Here is a 25,458-nt window from a genome sequence, read left to right on the forward strand (position 1 = left end):
TTTTTCTGCACTGTTTTAGGCCATCCTGAATTTATTCTCTGAATAGAGTGATATTTATGCAAGTCCACTGTGATCAAATATTCTACTGGATGTTTATATAAAGGTGCTTTTTGAGTGAGAACATCTCTTAAATTGATAAAAGTTTTAGTAAATCAGAATACCCTTCATAATGTGGGTGGGCCTCATCAAATCAGTTGAAGGCCTTAATAGAACAAAGAATGCCCTTCCCTAAGCAAGAAGGAATTCTGCCAACAGACTGCCTTTGGAGGTGAACTACAACTCTTCAAGCACACTCACCAGGCACATAGCCTCAGTAATAGGTACCTTGGGGCGGGATTATAAACATGGAAGTCCTGCTCTTCCTAGGAAGAAAGCCCTTTGGAACAGCAGGGACAGGGAGCCTTTCCAGCCTGTCCACAGACACTGTTCTATTTTGGAATTAGCCTCATCAACTGAAAAATATCAACTAGGTGTTCATCACTAAGGATATTCAGGAGAAAGAAAGGGTTGCAACTCAGTGTATGCAGACATAGCAAGCCAGGTGCACACTCTGGCCCACGTGCCAAGATGGAGGAGTATTTATATAAAGGGAAAGGAAATTAAGGGGAGGAGTAGTTAGAACCATAGAGCTTTATTATAAACAGTTCTTCCTGTAGGGTCCTCATGTGTAGGGTTCTCGTGATTACATAGAGTGTGAGACGTCCTCCCATAGGCTCTAGTTCTTCCCATAGCGCCTCCTGACTGGTGACGTTCGCTAAAAGGCCTAGTCAGTCTTTTATCATTCCTCCCTTTTGATCAAGGTCTTTCTCTGAAAGCATCACAGGTCTTCCAACTTCAGCCTTTTTGTCCCTTGATATCAGGACCTCTTCTGGGTGTTGTGTCTCAGAGGAAAGGTGTATGGATTGGGAACAGCGCTTTTCCAGGGTTAATAGGCAACATATGCAAAAGTTAAGAATTCAAAACAGCATTAGAACAATGTGACAACTTAGTCTACATGATGAATTTAAATCAGGAGCTCAAACCTGTAGATGAAGACCACCGTTATCTTAGATCAAAGTTCTTGATGACAGATTCAATAACCAGAAATTTCCTCCTTTTCACAATAGCTTAGGAAAAGAGAAAGTAAACTACGAATAGTAAGAAAGAAATTGTCCAGGCCTGGTTCAGTTGTTTTGGCAATTCATCTTCAGAGGCCACCTGCTTTAATTTTTGACAGCTTTTTAGTTTCAGGTCATCAGACTGTTTGGTGCCTTCTTTAGATCTGACACATGTAATCAAGAGTCTACCCACTGGAGTTAGCAGCACAGGGGTTTATCGACAGTACCTGACAGAGGCCTTTCCAACAGGCTGGAGGGAATCTTTTTTGAGGTGTCTTTTCCAATGAATGAAGTCTCCAGGTTGTATAGATCTTGAGTTTTTCATTTCCCTGGAGTACACTGTGAAAAGATTGTTCTACCAAAGCATGATTTTCAATAGAAACAAGCCTTTACATTATTGAAGTATGTCTTTTACCAACTGTGGATCAAAAGAAGCAGGAGCCAAATGCATGGGGAGTGCTGTAATTATCTCAAAAGGGGAAAGCTTTTGAGTCCCAAAAGAGAGAGATCTGACATTTAAGAGGACCAATGATAATGATTTTGGCCAACGTATTTGGAGAGTTACTGCAAATTTTGCCAATTGAATCTTCATAATGTTCAACTAAACCTGAGGATTGAGGGTGGTAAGCATAGTGAAAATGTAAAACTGGCCAAATAGATTCGTTGTAGCACCTGACCAGTGAAATAGGTTCTTTGATCACTGGCGTTCAAGAGGAGTTCCCGAGTAGGAATAATCTTTTCTAACAGCACTTTAGCCACTTTAGAGGCATTAACTTGTCTGCAAGGGAAACTTCAGTCCAGTGAGAACACAAACATGTCATGACTAAAACATTTATGTCCATGAGATGAGGGGAAGCTGTGTAAAAACTATTTGCCAAATCTCAAAAGAGCTAGGCAATTTACACTGTCAGGGGCAGTGCACACAGGCTTCCCTGGGTTGTAGGAAGAAAGAGCAGGGGAGGATTCAGGAGGACATGGCCCTGAAGGTGAAACCAGAAGTAAAAGCAGTGGTGGAAGGCAAGATGGTGTCAAAGGTGGAGTGTGAGGCAATGGAGTTGGGGAAGAAGCACTTGCACAAACTGGAGAATAAACCTGAGGCAAAGTGCATAGAAGGATAGGGTGGACCTAAAGATGGAACCTGAGACAATGGAGTCGAGGGGGGAGGGCAAGACAGCACTGCAGAGGAAGAACATGTGACTTCAGATGCCATTTAAGTTTCAGTAGCCTTTTAATTTTAAGATTTTATTTAACAAAGAGGTGGCTTCAGATTCTTGGTCTCATTTGGAAGCCTCAAAATACCATTCAAAATAGGCATTCCACTCAGTTTTAGCACTATTTTTGTCCAATTTGGTTTTAAGAAAATTAATTTGGGGAATCTCAAAAGTTTCCCACAGTGGCCACTGATTTTCTGAATTACTTTTAGTCAGATTTGTCCATTTAGTTAAATATGTGCATGAAAATTGTCTGTGGCTTTTAACCTTGTACTCGGCCAGAGTCCCTGGCAGAGGAGGGACGGTCTTAAAATATTTAGATAACCAAGATCCCATTTGTCAGATACTTTTCTCTAGAGCAAAAAGACCAAAACAAGCTCGAGCAGCCTGCAGGTCAGCTACCAGCCAGCCTCCCTCTGGAACAGTCTGATCACAGAAGACCAGGCCGAAGGTTAAAAGCCAGTTCTAGGAAAATAACTGACCCTGGAAGAGTCCAGTTATAGACTGAGCTGAGTGGCACTCCTCTCAATGAGACGACAGTCTAATTCTGGGCCAAACTGACTAATTTCCATGGAAATAACTTCTGTCCCAAACGGGATCTTTAGCCCAAAGCTAGCTTTGTCTCAGTGGACAACCTGTTTCCAAATAAATCAGGCCAACGTGCCAAATCGAGTATTTACAGACACAGACAAACAAGGCCTTTTTAACAACAACAAGACAGACAAAAACAAAACAAAAAATTTTAAACAATTACCAAATAAAGCCCAGAGAGCTTCAAAATACAAAAAGCAGAAGCTCAATTCCTGGACAAGACTTACCCTAAGCTTTCATATTGGAGAGCAAGACAGGAGCCAAAGTGGCTCTATGTCGGGTGCCAGCAACTGGTTGCTCACCTGCCGTGAAGCCATCAGTGTTGTTCTCTGGAATCCCAGACAAGCCCCCAAAATGTTGATTGAAAAATAATATGGACTAGGTGTTTCATCACCAAAATGGATTTTTGGGGGGGAAAAGTAAGGGTTGCAACCCAATGAATGCAGACATGGCAAGCCACGTGCACACACAAGCAAGTGAAATATGTGCATGAAATTGCCAAACAGACAGACCTCATTCCCAGCTGTGGGCCCTGTACTGGCCTGTAAACAGGCTTCAGGCCCTCGCAGGCACGGTCTGGGAGCCCCTGGAGAACACTGACTCAAACAATCACCCGTGGAGAGAAAGTGTGGAAGTTCAGATTTCTGGAGGAGAAGTCCCAGCACGCCATTGGAGGAAACAAACAAAAAAAGAATGATTTTGGATACATTGACCAGGGTAAGAGAAACAGTTTGACTTGACCTGCATCGTCTCTCCACTAAGGTGGCACAATTATAGGCCAAGAGAGATCTTGAGAGCACTGAATTGTGAGCTGCGTGACTTTGGGGAGGAGAGAGGTAGGAAGAGTGGCAGATAAGACTCTCAGAGGACATTGAAGGGACATGGATCCTACTCTCTGCATCACAGTTTCCATCAAGAAGCCTGCCAACAAGCCACTGGGAACTCCTCACCCATGGATTCCCCCAACTGGCCCATAGATACTCCAAGGGCTCTGCATACCTCACCTACACACCTCCCCTACCCCGTGGCCAGCTCTCTGTGCACAGATGGCTAGTGAGCACGTGCAAAAATCGGCAGAATCTATAGGCCAGGGAGAGACCACAAACAAGCTTTAATGCCACCTTTGGGGGGGAAAAGACTGTCCACACTTGACTTAGTGGTTACAAGATCCAGAGAAGGCTTACAAACTTACGAATTCTGCCACAAGAGGGAGCAAGAAGCATGGAGCTGGTGTACCCACAGAAGGTCGGAGATACCCTCAGCATCTCTAGCAGGGCTGATGGAAGTTATCCCTTTCCTGAAAGAAGTTAGTAAAGACTGGAAGAGTTGACTGTTACTTCAAATGCAAAGATAGCAATGAAAACTTCAAAGAACATGAAAAATAAAGGTAACATGGCACCACCAAAGGATGACAATAATCTTCCACTAACCAAACCCAAAGACAGGGAGATCTGCAATTTAGCAGATAAAGAATTCAAAATAGCTGTTCTAAGGAAACAGTGAGCTATAAGAAAATACAGGCAATTCAGTGAAATCAAGAAAAGACTACACAAACAAGAAGTTTAATGAAGAGATAGAAATCATTTAAAAGAGCCAAACAAATTATGGAACTGAAGAATATAAAGAATGAAATGAAAAATGCAATAGAGAGCATCCACAGCGGAAGTGATCAAACAGAAAAAAGAATCTGTGATCTTGAAGACAGGAACTTTGAAAATATCCAGTCAGAGAACAAAGAAAAAGAATGAAAAAGAGTGGAGAAAGCCTATTTGATCTACAGGATACCATAAAAAAAAACAACCAAAAAAAAAAAACAAATTTGCAAATTCTTAGAGTTGCAGAGCAAAAGAGAGGAAGAAGGAAGCAGAGAGCTTATTTAAAGAAATAATGGCTGACAACTTTCCAAATCTGGGCAGATATTTGGATATCCAAGTAAGTGACATTCACAGATTATCAAACAAAATCAATTTAAAGAAACCCTTTCCAAGACACATTACAATAGAACTGTCAAAAATCAAAGACACAGAATCTTAAAAGTCACAAGAGAAAAAAGCTTGTAACTTATGAGGGAACCCCCGTAAGTCTATCAGAGGACTTCTCAGCAGAAACCTTACAGACCTGGAGAGAGTGGTAAAATATATTTAAGGTGCTGACAGAAAAAGAAAAAAAACTGCCAACCTAGAATACATTGCCCAGAGAACCTATCTTTCAGAACTGAAGGAGAGAGAAAGATTTTCCCAGGCAAATAAAATCCGAGGGAGTTTATTACCACTAGACCTGCCTTACAAGAAATGCTGAATCTTCAAGCTGAAAGAAAGGACAGTAATTGGTAACATGAAAACCTATGAATATACAACACTCTGGTAAAGGTAAAGTCAAATTCAGAATACTCTAATACTGTAATACGGTGAAGAGTTAAACACTTAACTCCAGTATAAAGGTTAACAACAAGAGTAATAAAAATAACTATAGCTATAATAATTTGCTTATGAGTACACAATAAAAAAAGGTAAATTGTGACAAAGGGGAGTAAAAGGTAGAGTTTTTGTATATGATTGAAGTTGTTAAGAGCATAAAATAGACTGTTATATCTACAAATGTTTTATGTAATTCTTATGGTAACCACAAAGCAAAAACCTACAAAAGATTCACATAAGATAAAGAGAAGGGAATCAAAGCATACTAATATGTAAAATCAATCCACAAAGGAAGGCAGCAAGAGATGAAGAAAATAACAAGGGAACTACAAAACGAACAGAAAAAAATTAACAAGATGGCACTAGTAAGTCCTTACCTGTCAATAATTACTCTAAATATAAATGGATTGAATCCTTTAATCAAAAGACATACTCGTAGAGTATATTGATGGATTAAAAAAAGAAAGAAACACAAGACCCAACTATTATATGCTGCCTACAAAAGACTCACTTCAGCTTTAAGAACTCAGATAGAATCAAAGTGAAGGGATGGAAAAAGATATTCCATGCAAGTAGAAGCCAAAAGAGAGCAGGAGTAGTTATACTTTCATAATGATAAAGGGGTCAATTCATCAAGAAGATATATCAGTAATAAATATATCGGTATCCAACATCAGAGCACCTAAATATATTAAACAAATACAAACAGATCTTAAGGGGAAAGTAGACAATACAATAATAGTAGAAGACTTCAATACCCACTTTGAACAATGAATAGATCATCCAGAAAGAAAATCAACAAGGAAACATCCAACTAAACCATACTTTAGACCGAATGAACCTATTACCAAACTCAAAGCGTTCACCATTTAAGAACAAACCATAGTTATTGTTAGGTGGTAGTTTTATTTACTTGAAGCAAGTAAAGGAGATGGGATTCACATCCAAAGCTCTGTCTCCCTAAAGAGAGGCTTGGCCATTGCTTATGTATACTATTTGGCTAATTACATGTTGGTTTCTTCTTTGCAGTTGGCTATACTTATCAGGTTGGGTTCCTATCAAGCTCATCCTGTTTACTGCTGCATCTCCAAATACTGTGCTACATTTTAACATTTAGCAAGGATAGCAAGAAACACTCAGACCCCGAGACCCTTGTACTACCTAACAGACATATACAGAGTAGTCCATCTAACAGCAGCAGAATATACATTCTTCTCAAGTGCACATGAAATATTCTGCAGGGTAAATCATATAATACTTCACAAGACAATTCTTAGCAAATTTAAGAAGACTGAAGTCATATCAAGTATCTTTTCTGAGCACAATGGAATAAAACTAGAAATCAATAATAGGAGGAAAGCTGGAAATATGTGCAAATTAAGCAACATACACCTGAACAACAAATGGGTCCCAAAAATTTTAAAATAATAACTTTAAACAAATGAAAGTGGAAACTCAACATAACAAAACCTATGGGATACTGCAAAAGCAGTTCAAAAGGCAAGTTTATAGTGATAAACTCCTACATTAAGAAAAAAGAAAGACCAGGAGCAGCTGGATGGTTAGGCGTGAGTGCTCAACAACAGGGTTGCCAGTTCGATTCCCACATGGGCCAGTGAACTGTGCCCTCCACAACTAGATTGAGGACAACGAGCTGCCACTGACTGAGCTTTTGGAGGGGTGGCCAGATGGTTCAGTTGGTTAGAGTGCGAGCTCTCAAAAACAAGGTTGCCAGTTCAATTCCCGCATGGGATTGTGGGCTGCACCCCCTGCAACTAAAGATTGAAAACGGCAACTGGACTTGGAGCTGAGCTGCACCCCCCGCAACTAGATTGCAATGACTTGTAGCTGATGGTCCCTGGAGAAACACACTGTTTACCAACATTCTCCAATAAAAAATAAAGGTAAAAGTCTAAAGTTCCTTTCCAGCATTTGTTGCAAGAAAATGCTCAGGACTTCAAAACAGACCTGTGCTTTCAGAGCACAGCTATTGCTACTGTAAAGGAGGCAAGTGTGGCCCATCTGGTTGGCCTTTTAGAGGACGCCAACCTGTGTGCTATCCATGCCAAATGTGTAAAAATTATGCCAAAAGACACCAGCTAGCATGCCATATATGTGGAGATGTGCTTAACAATCCACTATGATAGGCACTATTTCATTCTTTAAAAAACCAAATTTCTTGTCTTCTTGTTATTGGTTGTTAAATATTTTTTCCCAAAAAAAAATATATATATAGAGAGAGAGAGATAGATAGAGATAGAGATAGAGATAGAGATAGAGATAGAGATAGAGAGATATAGATATAGGTATAGGTATAGATATAGATATAGATATAGATATAGATATAGATATAGATATAGATATTTCCCCAAGGGGTCAAGAGGTACTTAAGTAGATGGTTGCAAGTGAAAAAATAGGGCACAGAAATCAGGTATTAAAAGTTTTTCCATTTTCATTTGTGTATGAATTTTTAATATAAACATGGGGACATAAAGCATTAATGCAAGTCAAAATGTTTCAGTGAACAAGTCTCAACAGTTTCACTTTATAACAATTATAAATAAACCTGTTAAATTTTTCTAAACAATGCCAGCATTTAGATTTTTATTTTTAAAAAAATGTCTTACTGATGGCAACAAAATGGAGTTTGTAGCATTTTTATCATACAGTAGATTCCATCCATTCACTATACTTCTTTAACTGAATTGTCCTACATGCAGGTGTTTTTAATGTCAGCCACCTGTGCTATTCCTGTAAGTTTGCTATTAAAATACAGTAAACTATAAAAAATATAATAAAATACTTAGGAATAAATTTAAGGAGGTGAAAGAGCTGTACACTGAAAACTATACGACACTGATGAAAGAAGTTGAAGTCACAAATAAATAAAAAGATATCCCGTGTTCATGTATTGGAAGAATAGTGTTAAAATGTTCATACTACCAAAGCCATCAATAGATTCAATGCAATCCCTATCAAGATTCCAATAACATTTTTTACAAAATAGAAAAAAAATCCTAAAATTTATATGGAACCACAAAAGATCCTGAGTACCTCTATCAATCCTGAGAAAGAAGAGCAAAGTTTTCTGATTTCAAAAACACTTCCTGATTTCAAGCTATATTACAAAGCTATAGTAGTCAAAACAAAACGTTACAATCATTAACACAGACACATTGACCAAGAGCCCAGAAATAAACCCACAAATATATAATCAACTATTATTTGACAAGGGAGCCAAGAAACCTAATGGAGGAAAATCTGTTCAATAAATGGTGCTGGGAAAATTGGATATGTACATGCAAAAGAATGAAACCAGACCCCAGTCTTGCACCACTCACAAAAATTAACTCGAAATGGATTAAAGAGTTAAACATTAAGACCTGAAACCATAAAACTTATAGAAAACATAGTCTGTAACCTCCTTGTTATAGCTCTTGGTGATTTTTTTTTTAATCTGACACCAAAAGCAAAGGCAACAAAAGTGAGATTGAAAATGGGACCACATCAAACTATAAAGGTTTTGTACAGTGAAAGAAACCATCAACAAAATGAAAGACAACCTACTGGGTGGGAGAAGATATTTGCATCTAATAAGGGGTTAATAACCATAATATATAAGAAACTCATACACTTTAACACAAAAAAATTTTAAAATGAGCAGAGGACCTGAATAAACATTTCTCCAAAGGGCAGAGAACTTAAATATTTCTCCAAAGAGGACATACATGGCCAACAGACATATAAAGAATCATCAGAGAAATGCAAATTAAAACCACAATGAGATAACACCTCACACCTGTCAGAATGGCCATCATCAATAAATCAGCAAACAAGTGTGGGGGAGAATGTGGAGAAAAGGGAACCCTTGTGCACTGTTGGTGTGATTGCAAATTGGTGCAGCCACTATGGGAAATAGTATGGAGGTTCCTCAAAAAATTAAAAATAGAACTACCTTATGATCCAGCAGTTCCACTTCTGGAATATATCCGAAGGAAACAAAAACACTATGTCAAAAAGAGATCTGCTCCGCCTCATACACAGCCGCATTATTTACAGTAGCCAAGACATGAAAACAACCTAAATGTCCATTGACTGATGAATGAATAAAGAAGTTGTGGTATATATGAACACTGGAATATTATTCATCCATTAAAAAGAGGGAAATCTTGCCATTTGCAACAGCATGGATGGACCTTGAGGGCATTACTCTAAGTTAACAATGTTGTATTGTGTATTTGAAAGTTGTTAAAAGAGTAAATCCTAAGAGTTCTCATCACAAGGTAGAAAACTTTTTTGTCTTTTCTTTTTTTCTATCTGTATGCGATGATGGATGTTAACTAAACTTATTGTAGTAATCATTTCACAACCTATGTAAGTCGTGCTGTACAACTTAAACTTCTGCAGTTCAAGCTGTGGCCACGCGGGGGCAGCAATGGACAGGTCAAGGAGCTAAAAGGCAGCCCCGCCTTCCGATCCGTTGGGCATCCTAAGCCAAGACCTCTGCTCCTTTTTTAAAAAAAAAAATTTTAAAACGAGTAAGACCCAGTTTTTCCCACCTGCTCCTCCCATCCAGTGGCGGTGCCCCCCAGCGCAACAGCAAGTGAAAATTATGCAAAACCTAAATTAGATCAGTCCCTCCTCCGCGCTGAATTCTCCATTGCACCCACCTCACTGGTGATAAAAGCCCCCTTCCCCACAGGCCCTAAAGCCCCACGCGATCTACCCCACGCACACCCTCCTCACTTCCCTGCCTTCATCTCCTCCCACTTTCTCCTTCACTTGCTCTGTTCCAGCCACACTAGCCTTTTGGTTCTTCAAGTCAAACTCAGGACAGTGCCTGGGTTTGGGGCAGCTTTGGTGCCTAGAAAAATCCATCTTTATAGTTACTTTGTAAATATATGGTCCATTTAAATTATACGTTGAGAAACACAGTTTCACTTCAGCCTTTAAGTTCCAGTTACAGCTACTATGTTACTTTATACCTGGCAGAGTGGACCATCACTTTCAAGAGGCCACTGGCTCCACATTTGGGTTCACTTAGAACTACATACGTAGTGGGTTGAAATCACTTAAACATTATAGGTGACACTTATTAAATCATATATTTTATTCTTTAATCTTGTTAAGTGCCTCCACCCAACAAACCCTTCTGAGGTCCTTAGCAGTTATAAATTAAAAAATTAAACGTGTAAGTAGGAGGAAATGTATTATTTTAAACATTCTGGTACTGCTCCTAAACTCAGCCAAATTATTGTATACTTTTCAACTTAAAGTTACCAGCCTGAAATCAATTAATCATCTCTGGAAGGAGAACAAAAATCTGGTAAACTTGTTCCCTCCAAAGTGGTGGAGGGGGTAGTTGGGGGAGCAGAGTGGGAGGGAAGCTTCTCACTGTAAACTACTGTGGGGACAGAGACAGGAGTGCAGTTTCCAGGCTCTCAAGGTGCTGGCTCAGGTAGTAAATGGCCATCAACTGTGATTGGATGGCCATCAGCTGTGGCTAGTTGGCTGTCAGCTGTAACCAGTGAGCCATTGGCCACTAATATAACTGCCGTGGCTACCCTAGCAGGAAATGGGGGCTAGCAAGAAGATGGGGGCTGAGCTAGCAACACTGGATTGCAGCTAGCAGGTGAGGTTGGTTGGTTGATAGAGAAGCAGACAGCGGGTTGCAGATGTGTGGCTCCTGCTTCCTGTGTCTCCAACCCAGCTGCCAGCGAGACTATAGTGGTATGACTCCCCCATCTATGGCTCCGGGGGTGTTCCTTTTGGCCTCACCATGTCCTGAGTTCTTATGTGGGAGCGGGACCAGAGACCCCGCATGACACCCTGCATTACAACTACTTGGGATTTTTTTAATTGAAATTACAAGGCGGGCCGGGGGTTAGGGGTGTTCAACTTTGTCCAGTACAATTTTCTTTCATTAAAAGGAAAACAGATATCTGAAATGATTAGAATCAAATGTTAACATTAGCTTCTTCCTGTGGTGATACAGGGGTGTTTTAGGGATAATCTTCTGTGCTTTCTGGTTTGTTAATTTGTTTTTAATTTAGGTAAAATACATATACCTGTACCATAAAATTTACCATCTGTCCCATTTTTAAGTGTCTACTTCAGTGGCATTAAGTACATTCTCATTGTTGTGCAACCATCACCACCATCCGTCTCCAGAACTTTCTCACCTTCCCACACTGAAACTCTGTCCCCATTAAACACTCACTCCCCTCCCCTCCCCCAGCCCCTGGCACCACCATCCTATCTGACTCCTCTAGGGACCTCATATAAGTGGAAGCTCACAGACCTTTTGTGTCTGGCTTATTTCACTTAATATAATGTCCTCAGGGTTCCTCCATGTTACAACACGTGTCAGAATCTTGTCCGTTTTTCAAGTTAAATTTAAATTAAAAATACAAAAACATACGTACATGATTTAAATAAATGAGATCTTTTGCAGGGCTTATAATAAATGGCAAACACCTGTGGAGTCTTACGTTTCTCCCTCTGGTCATGTCCAAATGCTGAATGCACTCTTCTCCATCTCTTCACCCACAGGTAAATGGAGCCTTCACCTGCTGGTTTTCCGTGGCGGTGGATCACGATTTAGCTCACAGCCTCTCTCTCCCCGCACCTGTCTCCTCACAACCATGTAGATCCCGCTGAGGTTCCTCTGTTGGCCATCTTTGAAATTTTTCAACAACATACTTTTGCCTTTACGTCTTCCTCCGCCAACTGTAATTCTTTTAACTGTTCCATCTGGGTAATATGGAAAGTGTTTTTAAGACACTTCCTACATGCCAGGCACTCTTCAGTATTTCTACTTACATTAACTAGTTTAACACTCACAACAACCACATCAGATTTCAAGTAGACTCCCTTACTCTACCCATTTTAGAGATGGAAAGCTGAGGCCCAGATAGGATAAACCACTTGCTCCTTGTCACAGAGCTTTGCACACGGCAGAGCCTGAGCTGCCTCCAGTAACTTTTATGTTTTGTTTTGAATCTCACCAGGAATGAGCAAATTATTTCCTTAATGGCTATAACTGAGGTTCATTAGAGCTCAGCCAGTGTACACTTAAGAGTTGTGCACACAATTTTATGTAAATTTTACATCAAAGAACCACAAACAAATATTAAACTCTAGTTAATGGTATGAAGTGTTGAGAGAAGAGTGTGCAGATGTCTGTGACATACTAACATGGGGAAAAAGTAAGATGGATGAATGAATAGACATTAAAGCAAATATATTCAAACATTAATTGCAGTATCTAGGAGTGAGTATGTGGATGTTCACTGTACGATTCTTTCAACTTTGCTGTACGAGGACGGACAATTAAGTTTGTGAACTCATCCTAGAAAAAGTGCTCCATACCTCATTGCTGAATATCACTATGGTCACCTTCAAAGTACTCCCCTTGGGAAGCTATGCACCGATGCCAGTGCCTAGTCCACCTTTCAAAGCAATTTTGGAACTCTTTTTCTAGAATGGCCACTGGAGTTGTTGTGTTAACCTTGATGTCCTGAATATCATCAAAATGTCTTCCTTTCAATATTTCCTTTCTCTTCAGGTAAAGAAAGAAATCATTGGGGGCCAGATCAGGTGAGTAGGGAGGGTGTTCCAATACAGTTATTTGTTTACTGGCTAAAAACTCCCTCGCAGACAGTGCCGTGTGAGCTGGTGCATTGTCGTGATGCAAGAGCCATGAATTGTTGGTGAAAAGTTCAGGTCGTTTTTGTCTTTTTCTTTTCTTTTTTTTTAAATGTTTGTCCTCTAATGTTTTTGTCTTTTTCACATAGCCTTTTCAGCACTTCCAAATAGTAAACTTGGTTAAATGTCCAGTTGGTACAAATTCATAATGAATAATCCCTCTGATATCAAAAATGGTTAGCAACATCATTGCAGTAAGTTTGCGAACTTAATTGTTAGACCTCATATGTTTGAAGTATTTCCGAATAAAATACTGGGACATCTGTCCTTAACTTCTCACAGGAAAATCTATCTTCTCCCACCTGGACAGGCAAGTGGTCCCTCAAATTCAACGCATCCACATTTGGGTTTATGTATGAGTACTTCCCTCTAAAACGGTTCCTCTCCCGAGTGTCCTCCTTGGAGTGGGATCTGATTCACCAGGCCCAAAAGCAAGGGGTTGCCGGTGATTCCCCTCTGTCACCATTGGGTCCCAGGATTTATCTTAGGGTGACCAACTGTCCTCCCAATTTACCCAAGACGGAGAGGGTTCCTGGGATGCAGGACTTTGTATGCTAAAGTCAGGAAAGGCCCTGGGTAAACTGGGATTAGTTGGTCCCCAAACTATCATTTCTGCCTCTTAAACATGCTCGGTCTATCCAAACTCTCACTGCCCTACAATAATAATGCACATAATAGTGATGGTCAGAAGAACCATAAGCAGCGGCAGCTGGCTTACAGCGAGTGGTTGCTATGGGCAAGGCCTCGTTCCACACGTTCCATCTGTGGCAGGTCTTTTGATCCCCACAACACCCTGTATTGAACAACTGTAACATCATCGATGTTAAAGATGAAGAAATAAGGCACAGAGAGGTGAAGTCCCTAGACAACAGTCACACAGCTAAGTAACAGCTGAGCAGCTGCAATCCAAACCCAGGCAGACGGATGCAGAGCACCCAGGCTCGACCATCTTTGAACAGCCGTCTGGAGTGCTGAATGACTATTTAGGTAAATATCATTTTCCTGATTACAAACATATTACCCGCTTATAATTTGTAAAGATGAATTCCATAAAGAAATCGATAAAATATAATCATTTCCTGTAGCAACCCTCCCCAGAGGATATCACTCTTAATTCGGTTCCTGTTGACATCCGAATTTCTTCTTGGTGTGTAGCAACTGAGCACTGGTAGTTTTGTGTCAAGATACAGTGTGATTGATTGATAGGTATGTAGGTAGGTAGGCAGATGATAGATAGATAGATAGATAGATAGATAGATAGATAGATAGATAGATAGATAGATAGAATCTGCTGTGACTTGCTCTTTTCCACCCTGATCTGGTAAAAAATACAGCTTGGACCCCATCCTCCTCCAAACCTGTCGCCCTCCAGATCAAGTCCCTACTGCATAGCTCCAGGCCATTGTTCCTATGGCCCCTTTAGCCTCTGTTCCCCACCTCCTGATACCATCCACTGGCCTCCACCTCAGGCTCTCCTTACACCACACGTACCAGTCAGTGCCAAGCTCCTTTCAGTGACTCGTGCTTGTCAGAAGTAATCTTAGCCCCGTGCCCCATCTGTCCCCATTGAGTGTACATTGGTTATCCATTCAGACCTGTTTTCATGGGAACTCTTGGCGGGGAGGGTGGGAGAGTGTGCTTGACAACAGTAGAGACTAGGGAGTGGGTGATGGGGAGAGGTGCTAATTGTGTCAGGGTGTCAGGGTAGTCTGAGGAGGTGGCATTTAAGCCAAGTACTCCATGACAGGAAGATGGGGGGAGTGTGGTCCAGTGGAGGGAACAGCAAGTGCAAAGGCCCTGAGGTGGGAATAATCTGCCCTTAGTGTGACTTGAGCGCTGTGCCCCGGATGTGAAAGAGATGCAGAGTCTAATCAGGGGTGACTGAAATATCTCCAAGAGTTGTGTCTGAGTCAGATTATCAACACTACCAGCAACAATGTTAGAATTGGAACCAGCTGTAAAGGAGTTGGTGGAATGAAGCTGGGAGGTGGGGGGGTGGGAAGTCTGCACATTCAGACTAGAGGGAAGAGGGGTCCTGAAGGAGCATCCCTTCACTCCATCCCCCAGATAATTCCTGGGCAACCACCATTGTGCCCTGGATTCTAGATGCCAGAGAAACAAAGCAGGGGACAAGACCCAGAAAGTTATTGGCCCCTTGGAGTTCACTCTGGTGGGGAGACAGACCAAAAACAAAATAAACAGGTATGTTGGTCTGCCGAGTCAGGATAATGGCAACAAAGAAAACTGCAGCAGGAGAGGGAGTCAGAATGGGGTGCAGGGGTGCATTTTCGATAAATTAAAGAAACTCAAATACAATGGGAAGGGAGCCATGGGGTGGGGGTAATCTGGGGAAGGAAGAGCCTTCTAGGCAGGTGGAACAGCAAGAGCCAAGGCCCTGAGGTCAGAGCATGGCCCTATCCCAGGCAGGTTAAGAAGACCAGAGGAGTGGTAAAAGCAAGAAGAGAGGGGAGTGAGAGCAGGGCGTGCAGACGCCAAAGGAGGAACTCAACCAAGGGATTGAGGTTGCAGCTGGGAAGCAAAGAGGATTGGAGGGGGAGGTAGTCTCTGAGCCAAATTCTGATCCACTGTCACCGAAAATCAGCAGAATAGGGCTCTCCTGGGCAAATGGAGGGTGAAGAGCTTATTTCAGAACCCGAGGTGAGCAGAGAGACATAGCTAAGTAACCACAAGTTTCATTGCACACTCTGCACAAAGCCTGGTTTGTTTTAGTCATGTGCACATGCTTTTGTGGTTTTTAATTTAAAAAACATAGAAAACATTAACGCTTTAAAAACTTATAAAATGGTATCACTAGTATCCCATTTTTCTGAAGACAAATATAAGCATAGAAATATCAACAGGAAAAAAAAGTTAATGGATAGTGACTGTCCAGGCAGGGGTATTACTGGCGAGTGTGATCGTTTTATTTGTGCTTTTCAGTATGTTCCAACTTTTCTATAAAGACCATGTATTACAATAAGACAATATAATTTTGTGTGATCTTAAAAATAGTACAGAAAGCATAGAAGAGTATCCCTAAAACCCCCCTGTACCCACCACATGAAGAAGCAAATGTGAACATTTGGTCCTAATTGCTTCTGATAATTTCTTTTTTCCTTTTTGTGTGAAAGAAAACAGTAGGGATAAAGTTGAAGCCCCTTTCCAAACCTCCCCCACTGTCCCCAAACCCCAATTCCATTCCCTCCACCCCCCACACACACCAACCACCCCCACCTCCCCCCACTCCGTGCCCCAAAAAAACAAATACCGACCTGAATCGAGTGAGGTCTCTGTTTCCTGTGTTTGCATTTGAGTACAGATCTGTTAAGAGGAAGTGTGCATTTGTTCTGCTGGCAAAATAACTAACAGGGCTTTTTAAGCAAAACTCCAAACAGTACATAAATTATAAAATAGAAAGAGAACACCCCACCCCACCCTCCAAAAAAGGAGAGTAATTAACAGCTAGAGTATAAATTTCTCTAGCATGTCAGCCCCAGCAGGGTGGGATTTCCTGTCTGTCCTGTTCACCGCTTTGTCAGGCTTATGGTACAGTGCGTGCTCAGAACATGTTGAGTACATTTTTCAGTTTCTTGGGTCCTGCCCATTTTCAAAGTAAACTATTTTAATTGGGAATAATTTTAGATTTACAGAAAAGTTGCCAAGAACAGTGCAAAGAGCTCCAATCTAGTCTTCCTTGCTTACCTTATGGCTAATATCTTCTAGAACCGTGATCTGCCTGCAACTACTAAGAAATTATGTATTTTAATTATGTTACCATTCAAGAAACTCCAGGCTTTATTTGGGTGTCACTAGTTATTGCACCAATGCCCCTTTTCTGGCCCAGGATCCCACATTTCATTGTGTGCTCCTGTCTGCTGGGTCTCATCCAGTCTGGGACAGTTCCTCACGCTTCTTTCTTTTTCATTACTGGGATATTTTTGCAGAGTACAGGTCAGGTCTTCTGTAGAATATCCCTCAGTTTGGGTGTATGTGGTATTGTCCTTCTCATTATGGGCCCATGGTTACTCGTTACTGGTTACCTCACCCACAGAGGTGACGTGCCCTTCTCACTACAGTATGTCAGGGCCATGTGATATCAAAAAGATGCACCACTATAATATTAGCCTGTACCGTCTGGGTGAGGGGTGTCTGCCAGGTGTCTCCACAGTAGTCTTTTGCTTTTCCATACTTTATGCATTGGATGAGAGTCAATAACTCTTTTGAATCTGGTCCACACTCAAAAGGAAGCAGGAAGGATTGAGTTCTAGCTTTTGGAGGAGACTTTCAATTAACATGACTTAGAATTCTAAGGAAGATTTGACTCTTTTGCCCTCTTCACACCCATTTTAAAGACCAGGAAACTGAGGTTGAAGACGACAGACTTCCCCACTAGAGGGTGGCCCAGCTGAGTGTGAGGCCCCACCCAGAGCTGGATCAGGGCTGTGGTGCCCCACGTGTGAAGGCAGGTGGCGATTCTGGGCCTCTGTGGGGGAAAGAGAAGAAAATCCCTCCCGGGCCCCCCTGGCGAGCCCCAATCGTTGGGTCTGGGCCGCCCTCTGAAGTGTGTTACCCTGTTTTACAGATGCGCTGCCTGAGCCCCGGAGGCAGAGGCGTGGCGGCGCTGGGTGGACGAGCAGGATTCCGGGGCGCGGCTAGCCCGGCCAGGTGCGGAGCGCTGAGCCCCAGAGGTCACCTGGGCCGGCCCAGGGCCCCCGGGCAGGGCGAATGGGCCACTGCACCTGAAAGTCGGGCAACCCCCGACTACCAGCACCCCGCACTTCTGCAGCTGGGCTCCCGGGGCGCCTGCCTTTGCGCTTAACCCCGGGCCCACTGGCCACAGGTGAGACCGGCTTCACGGGTGTAGATGCGGGAGGGCCGCGTCCCGGGGGAGGGGTCTGCGCCTGTCCTCGTGACCCACTTCCTGTTTGTCTGAGCTGCAGGAGTGAGAGGGACAGCCAGCCCGTGCTGGGTGACCCAGGCGTTGAATGAGCGGCCCCCATCCCCCCAGCAAGGGACTGTAGGGATCAGGGCATGACTGTGCAGGGGAGGAATCCGCGCGGGAGGAGGGAGGCAGGGAGGTGAGGGGCACCTCAGGCCACAAGTGCAGGGGCCCCACTGCCCAGGCACCTGGCAACCTGTCCTCAATGGGCTGGGGTCATTTGGAGAGTTTGTAGGCAGCTGCTGAGGGTGTGAGGATCAAAAGTTTGTGGTCACATGGTGTGTCATCAGCTGCCTCCTGCCTGGGTTCCTCCTGTAGGATGGGGGTGGGGAGGAGAGGAAGGTGTGGGCAGGACTTCCTGGAAAAGGGAGACCCTGCTGTCTGGGGGAGGGGAATGACCCTGGGACACATACTCAGCGGTTGTCAAACACACCACACACACCGGACATACAACTCATGTTAGAGACACAATGTAGACACACAACACCACCCAGGCACAAAATGGACACACACGTCAACATCCCACACAGTTTCAGTTGAGAAATCACAGATACGTGCATTCATCACAGATACATGCGCCTTGCCAGCTCAGTGTACATATCTACACAGGACTCCTAGGCACAGCAGACATGTGACCCAGCCAGGCATGCTTGGCTGCACACAGAAAGCAACTCAGACACACCCAGACACAAGCAGACAAACGTCCTCAGAAAACACGGACACACAAGATGTGACAAACACAGCATGTGCAGATAACCGGCACCTCAGGCCCACCACACAGACAAGCTTAGGCAGGCAGACAGAGCCTATGGGTGTGAGTGGGGTGGCACGTGCCAGACCCCCACCCCAATCCATTGTCCAGCGCTGGGGAACTCCAAGGCTCACATGACCCAAGGGGAGGGCTTCTGAAACAATCCTCGGAGAAACTGCATCATCCTTACTAATGATCCATTTCCGCCCCGGAGAATAAAGGCTCAGTGACCCTCGCCATTCTGTCCTGGAGCTCACCTGCCTCTTGGAGGCCCAGCTGACTGGCTTGTGCCTCTGCCAGGGTGAGTGCTGGGCCCGGGATGAGGGAGGGCAGAATGGGCCTGCATGGCCATCCTTCCTGGCCCCTGGCTGGACCCTGCCTGTCCCACTCACTCTCCCTGCCAACTCTTTCCCTGAAGTCCTGGGAACTAGGCCCGCCTACCCCAAAGGTTTCTTGCTGGGCCAGAGCAGGGCAAGTGGGCATCTCAAGAGCCTGCTGCCCACACTCAGCCCCGGGCCCCCAGACGCTTGTCTCTCCCCTCCCAGATGGACACAAGGACGGTGCTGCTCATCCTGCAAGCCTCTCTGGTGCTCCCCCTGGCTGACAGTACTGCCCCCATCCTGCGCTTTGTGGCTGTGGGTGACTGGGGAGGGGTCCCCAATGCCCCGTTCTACACAGCCCGGGAAACGGCCAATGCCAAGGAGATTGCCAGGACCGCAAAGATCCTGGGCACAGACTTCATCCTGTCTCTGGGGGACAATTTCTACTTCACTGGCGTGCAGGATGCCAACGACAAGAGGTTCCGGGTGTGTGCCACTGGAGTGGGGGGAGTGGGACGTGTGGAGAAGCCATTCAGCCTTTTGATTCTGAAGAAGGCAGAGGGAAGCTGACACTTGTGGGGACCTAGAGCACTCAGTGTCTCTCTTGTCCCCAGCTCCTGACTTGGTGGGAGCATCGGGGTAGCTGCTTGACCCTTGGGTGGGGGGTGCCCTTTCTGTCTACTGCAGGAGACCTTTGAGGATGTGTTCTCCGCCCCCTCCCTCCGCAATGTGCCCTGGTACGTGCTGGCTGGCAATCACGACCATCTGGGCAACGTCTCAGCACAGATCGCCTACTCCAAGATCTCCAAGCGCTGGTGAGCCTGACCCCCTCCCCTCCCCACACCTTGCTCTGGTGGGCAGAGGGGCCCATTGGCCTGAGCTTGATCCTGGGGCCTCTTCACCCAACATGTACGCCTGCCGTCTCCATCCCTCCATAGGAACTTCCCCAGCCCTTACTATCGCCTGCACTTCAAGATCCCACGGTCCAATGTGACCGTGGCCATCTTCATGCTGGACACAGTGACACTGTGTGGCAACTCGGACGATTTCCTCAGCCGACAGCCGCAGAGGCCCCGTGACACACAGATGGCTCGCACGCAGCTGTCCTGGCTCAAGAAGCAGCTGGCAGCAGCCAAGGAGGACTATGTGCTGGTGGCTGGCCACTACCCGGTGTGGTCCATTGCCGAGCACGGGCCCACCCACTGCCTGGTCCATCACCTGCTACCGCTGCTGGCCACTTACAACGTCACTGCCTACCTGTGTGGCCACGACCACAACCTGCAGGTGAGAGATCTGCAAGTGGGATGGGGTGGGGAGCTAGGTAAGGGGTCCCCACCCCAGTTGATGTGCCACGTAGCACATTGGTGGTCTCCCAAATGTCACTGTCCCTCAAACTCTATACTCTTTAACCAAGATGAAAACCCAGAGTTCCCTAAAATCCATCATAATAGCTACCAGTTGCCAATAGCTTACTCAGCTAGGCTTGTGAAGTAGGACCAATACACTCTTATGTGTGAGGAAACTGAGGCCTAGCGGGCATTCATGTTCCATGCCCAAGGTGACTGTGGTCCTTAAGGGACCACTTAAGACCCTAGATTCAAGACAGGTGGGCACAAAGCCCGTGGTCGACCCCACTGAGGGGCTGGAGGCCACTGACCCTGGGTCCTCTGTCCACAGTACCTTCAGGATGAGAACGGCACGGGCTACATACTGAGCGGGGCTGGGAACTTCATGGACCCCTCAAGGAGGCACTTCCGCAAGGTTCCCAGTGGCTACCTGCGCTTCCATTATGGGGTCGAGAACTCACTCGGTGGCTTCGCCTATGTGGAGATCAGCCCCAAAGAGATGAGTGTCACTTATATCGAGGCCTCTGGCAAGTCCCTCTTCAAGACCAAGCTGCCAAGGCGAGCCAGGCTTGAGAGTTTGTGAGGGGCCTGAGGCAGAGGGGCTTCCCTGCCGGGACCCTGCCCCTTGGCGGCTTTCTCAGGGGCCTGTGGTCCTGCTGAGCAGGAAGGAGAACCACAGATGCTCCTGAACCCAACATCCTTCTATCACTGCCAAATATTCAATAAAAGAATAGATGACTGAATGTGTGTCATGAGTGTCCCTTTCCTCACATCTCTGGCGAGATGCATCACCTGGGTTTGAGAGTAGCTCCCCCCCCCTTGCTGGCCTGCACCTCCATCTCTTATCCCATCCACAACCAACTGGCCCCATACATGGATACAATTTTAAGTAAAGACCAAACAGAAAAAAGGGTACAACAGGAAGCAAGCCTTCCTCTCCCATGCCCATCTCCCTAGGGGCAGCCACCACCATCATTTTCTTTCCTTCCACAATTGATGCCTCCATAATAAACACATCCCTCCCCCACTTTTTATACAAAGCAACACAATAGACACAGTTTTCCATGTGTTCTTTCTAGTTAATCACAACTCTTGTTTCTACTTAACCACAACTCAGCTGTTCCTAACAGAACATTCATTTTGTTAATTTCAACATGGCATTAATATGTTAATATGGTCATTTGGCTCAAAACTCTGAAATTTCAGCTTTCTAGGTACAATCTCTCACCCCTTCCCTTTCTTTCCCTCCCCCTCTCCTGAAAAGAAATAACATTTTATAAATCCTTTGTTTTCTTCTAGTATCTCTCTATGCAAATAAAAGCAAATGTGATTTTTTTCTTCCCTTTCTCACTGATGGCGCCTTGCCTTTTCTTTTTTTTAACAACTTTCTTGAGGTGTAATTGATGCATTTAAAGCGTATAGTTCTGTCGGTTTTGACAAAGACACAAACCCACTATCACAATCAAGATATATGCATGACTTGTACCTCAAAAGGTACTCTCTGCACTTTCCTATTCCTGCCTGTTATACCTGGAGATCTGCCCATCAGCTCTCAGCAGCTCCTGACTCTGGCTGCAGACGCCCCACCGTATGCCTGACCCACTGCCTATCTATAAACCAGCCATCTCCTGAGGGTTGCCAGGAGCGCTTCCAATAATGTTGCTATCTTCAAAAACTGCTGCAATCAATGACCCTGTACCTGCTTCCTATGTGGGCAGCTATGTTTGTGGGATAAATGAGATACATGTCCAAGAGCAGGACTGCTCTTCTTTTTCACAGCCACAGAGCTTCGGCCTGTGTCACTGGCTCTTTACTGGGGCCCGCTCAAATCCTCTCTGATCTTACCCTTTTCGCAACACAGCTACAGTGGGCATCCCTGGACCTATGCTTTTGTACATGTGTGCAAGTGCTCGTATATATGTAGGAAAACTTCCAGAAGTGGAATTATTTCAGGGCCTGATTCTTATGCCGAATGCTGAAAACAGTGCATCCTGAGCTGAGAGCTGCAGAGAAGCCCAGTTCCCCTCTGGGAAGAGTTGAGTAACACCCACCCACAGACAGCCCCGCCCGGAGACCCCGCCCCCGCCCCCGCCCCCACCCCTGCCCCCCACAAGGCAAGTCACGAAAACTTCTCCCTTGGCCCGCCCTCAACTGTCACTTCAGCTTCTGCAGGGCAGAGACTGCCAGCTCAGCTGAATGAACTGAAGTAACAACCTGGACAATATGTGGCTGAGGTTACTGCTGGGGAGAGGAACTCAGTGGAAGTGACCCCTTCCATTCACTACTTTAGAGATGTCAATGGTGTTGAATTCATTACAAGGTGCATGTGTTACTGTTAAAATTAAGCAAAGCTATTTTACCAAAAGGTCAGCCGTGAATTCCTTCCGGCTGACGTTTACCTGGCTGGTATTACTTACTACCAGCCAAGCTTTATGCCAAAAAAACACCATCACTTCTAATTCTGACCCATGAGGCCAGGGCCATAATCATCCTTGCTTCTCAAAGGACATTACAGAAACGACAGATTAAGTGCCCAGGGTCATGCCAAGGAGTGGCAAACCATCACTCTTAACCCCGACAGTCAAGGCAGCTCACAGCCACCTGGCCTCTTCCCACTGACTCAGAGGCTCTGGGCAGGCAGGGGTTTGAATCAGAGGTCAGCCCAATGTCTCCGTTTGCAGGGCCCAGAGCGTGGAATTTGCCCAATGTCCCTGTTCACAGGGCCCAGAGGGTGGAAAGGAGAAGTGACACATACAAGCTGACACAGGGAATGAGTGGTAGGGAGGGCGACGGGCCCCTCCTCCACAACGGCCAAGCACTCGTACCAAGTGCCAAGGACCAAGTCCTGTGCCAGATAGCCGGGGACACAAGGATCACCAAAACAATAAGGCAGGATGGACACTCTCCCTCAGAGGGCTTCTGTCCAGCTCAGGGGACGACACCAATGACCAGACAGCCATTGTTAAAAAGATGCTTTCTAAACTGCAAGGAACAAGATGACAGAACTCCTCAAGACCAGTCACAGGGACTCACCCCTTCTCACTCTTCCCGAGCCACATATCTGATTCGGTCATCACAGATGCCATGTCCCCACTGCACGCCTCACACCAGGTGCTGGGAGGGGTACCAGCACCCTCATGCAGCAAGCATGCCACCACTGGGGAGTCAGGCCACACCCACCTCCTCAACAACTTCCAAGAATCATGAATAAGAATGTGATAGACCTGTCTTACTAAACAGCAAAATGCACTGTCATCAAAACAGCAGGACACTGGCTCTGGGGAAACATCCAGAGAGAATCCAGAAAGAAACTCAAGAACATATGAGAATATCATCTAGTTTGAAGGTGGCATTGCAACCTCACGGAAAAGGTATAATTCGCTTTGTCGATTTGCCCAGAAGACAGAGCCTGAACCCTACTTCCAACCATGTATAAGAATAAATTCCAGATGGATCACATATTTTCAGCACAAAAAATAAAACAGAAGATGAAAAATAAACATCCCCACAAAAATCTGAATAAGATGGTTCACAGTAGCTCTATTCAACATTGCCCCCAAACAGGAAACAATCCAAATGTCTATCAATAGCTGAAAGGATAAAGAAGCTGGTATATCCTCCTAATGGAATACAACTCAATGATGAAAAAGAGCAAACTACTAGTAAACACAACCTGGATCAGTCTGGAAATTAGTAAGCTGAATTAAAGAAGCCAAACTCAGAAGGCTACATATTGTATGATTCTGTTTATGTGACTTTCTGAAAGATACAAAGCTATAAGAACTAAAAACAGATCAAGTGGTGCCAGGGGATGGGAGTGGGGAAGGAATTGACGACAAAGAGACATGAGGGAACTTCTTGGGGTGTTCATTATCTTGATTTTGTGATGGTTTCATAATAGGTGTATACATGTCAAGACAAAATTTCATAGTTTAAATACATACAGTTTATTGTCTGTCAATTATATCTCAATAAAGCTGTGAAGGAAGGGAGGGAGGGACCGAGGCAGAGAGGGAGGGAGGAAGAACTAAACTGATAATCTCCAGCAAATATAGGATTGCCCCTATACCGTGGCAGAGTCTCACTATGAATTGTGTAGCTATGCTAAAAACAAGTTACCTGTACGCGTATGTGTATTGACCATTAAGTGGAAATAGCAAGTTGCAAAGCAACGTGCATAGTATGATCCCATCCTGTGTGTGTGTTCAGGTTTGTATCAACACTGGGGGGGTGGGGGTGGGGGGGGGGCTCCAGGAAGGCAATTCCGAGGGTAACACTGCCCCCTGATGGAAACCTTGGAGATAGGTCTATTTGACGTCTCATAAGTTACTTATTTTTCTGAACACACTAATGAAACAGCTCTTATCAAGGTCACCAGTGACCAAACGCTTGCCAATGTCAACAGTTTGGTCCTACTCAAAGTCCGAGCTACATGGGACAGCTGACCACTCTCCATGACTTGAAATACCTTTTTCTGGCGGCTTCACAGAGAGGAAACACACCTCTTTCTCCTACTTCACTGGCCTGTCCAGTCTCTTGCTGGCTTCTCCTCCTAACCTCTACCGTTGGGGAGCCCCTGTCTCCTTTTTAGCCCTCTTCTTTTGCTATACTTTGCCTCTCAGGCCGGACACCAGGTGACCTCCTCTGGCCCCAAGACTTCCAGTAATCTCCATATGCCTCCAACTCTGAAAATCAAATCCAGGTCCTTCTTCTGAGCTCCAGACTCCATTTCCAATGGCCTGTTCCATAGTTCCCTTTGCTCGTCTCACACTTACCCAAAACACAGCCCTTGACTTCTCCAAATCATCTCCCCTGGGCCTTCCTCACCTGAGTAAAAAGTAGGACCCAGGGCTCCACAGTAGGAGTCATCCTTGCCTCTCCTCTCTCCTTCACTCCATCATAAATTCTACAGGTGCTACTTCTGTTTGTGTAACTCCTACTCAGGCTTCAGATTTCAACTTGAGCATTCGCCTTCCCTCACCTCTCAGACTAGTTGGGCAACCCTCTCCACCATCATATGCCCTCAGAGATCCACACACTCTCCTCTGCTGCACTGAAGATTGTAGTAATTGATCCTTA

At 44.7% G+C, this 25,458-nt stretch overlaps 1 protein-coding gene and 1 long non-coding RNA gene across 5 annotated transcripts; one reads left to right on the top strand and one right to left on the bottom strand.

The window, feature by feature from the left end:
• Positions 1 to 612: 612 nt before the first annotated feature.
• LOC141572710 (uncharacterized) lies at positions 613 to 17,473 on the bottom strand. 2 transcript variants are annotated; one of them, XR_012498094.1, is made up of 3 exons: positions 16,296 to 16,547; positions 11,742 to 12,069; positions 613 to 9,825 (listed from the first exon to the last, which is right to left on the bottom strand). It is a non-coding gene; the product is annotated as an uncharacterized LOC141572710 (long non-coding RNA). The 2 variants fall into 2 exon arrangements; XR_012498093.1 differs by having other exon boundaries at positions 613 to 12,069; positions 16,296 to 17,473.
• A 23-nt stretch (positions 17,474 to 17,496) lies between these two features.
• Positions 17,497 to 21,122, top strand: ACP5 (acid phosphatase 5, tartrate resistant). Of its 3 annotated transcripts, none has more exons than XM_019745036.2 (6): positions 17,497 to 17,863; positions 18,928 to 19,014; positions 19,259 to 19,519; positions 19,721 to 19,848; positions 19,972 to 20,317; positions 20,711 to 21,122. In XM_019745036.2, exons 3-6 carry the CDS (start codon positions 19,259 to 19,261, stop codon positions 20,960 to 20,962), a joined length of 987 nt encoding a protein of 328 aa, XP_019600595.2. In that variant the 5' UTR covers positions 17,497 to 17,863; positions 18,928 to 19,014; the 3' UTR covers positions 20,963 to 21,122. The 3 variants fall into 3 exon arrangements, with proteins under 3 accessions (XP_019600595.2, XP_019600598.2, XP_019600597.2); XM_019745039.2 differs by having other exon boundaries at positions 18,935 to 19,014; XM_019745038.2 differs by lacking the exon at positions 17,497 to 17,863 and having other exon boundaries at positions 18,697 to 19,014.
• The last annotated feature ends 4,336 nt before the right edge of the window (positions 21,123 to 25,458 follow it).

This window comes from Rhinolophus sinicus, linkage group LG07, assembly GCF_036562045.2.
Source record: "Rhinolophus sinicus isolate RSC01 linkage group LG07, ASM3656204v1, whole genome shotgun sequence".
In the NCBI taxonomy this organism is placed as follows: domain Eukaryota; kingdom Metazoa; phylum Chordata; class Mammalia; order Chiroptera; family Rhinolophidae; genus Rhinolophus; species Rhinolophus sinicus.

What these genes read in the sequence shown, in the direction of transcription:
- ACP5 (XM_019745036.2), top strand. Translation starts at nt 19,259, where the DNA reads ATGGACACAAGGACGGTGCTGCTCATCCTGCAAGCCTCTCTGGTGCTC. An exon ending in CCAACGACAAGAGGTTCCGG is followed by an intron (nt 19,520 to 19,720) that starts GTGTGTGCCACT and finishes TGTCTACTGCAG; the next exon opens with GAGACCTTTGAGGATGTGTT. An exon ending in GCCACGACCACAACCTGCAG is followed by an intron (nt 20,318 to 20,710) that starts GTGAGAGATCTG and finishes CTCTGTCCACAG; the next exon opens with TACCTTCAGGATGAGAACGG.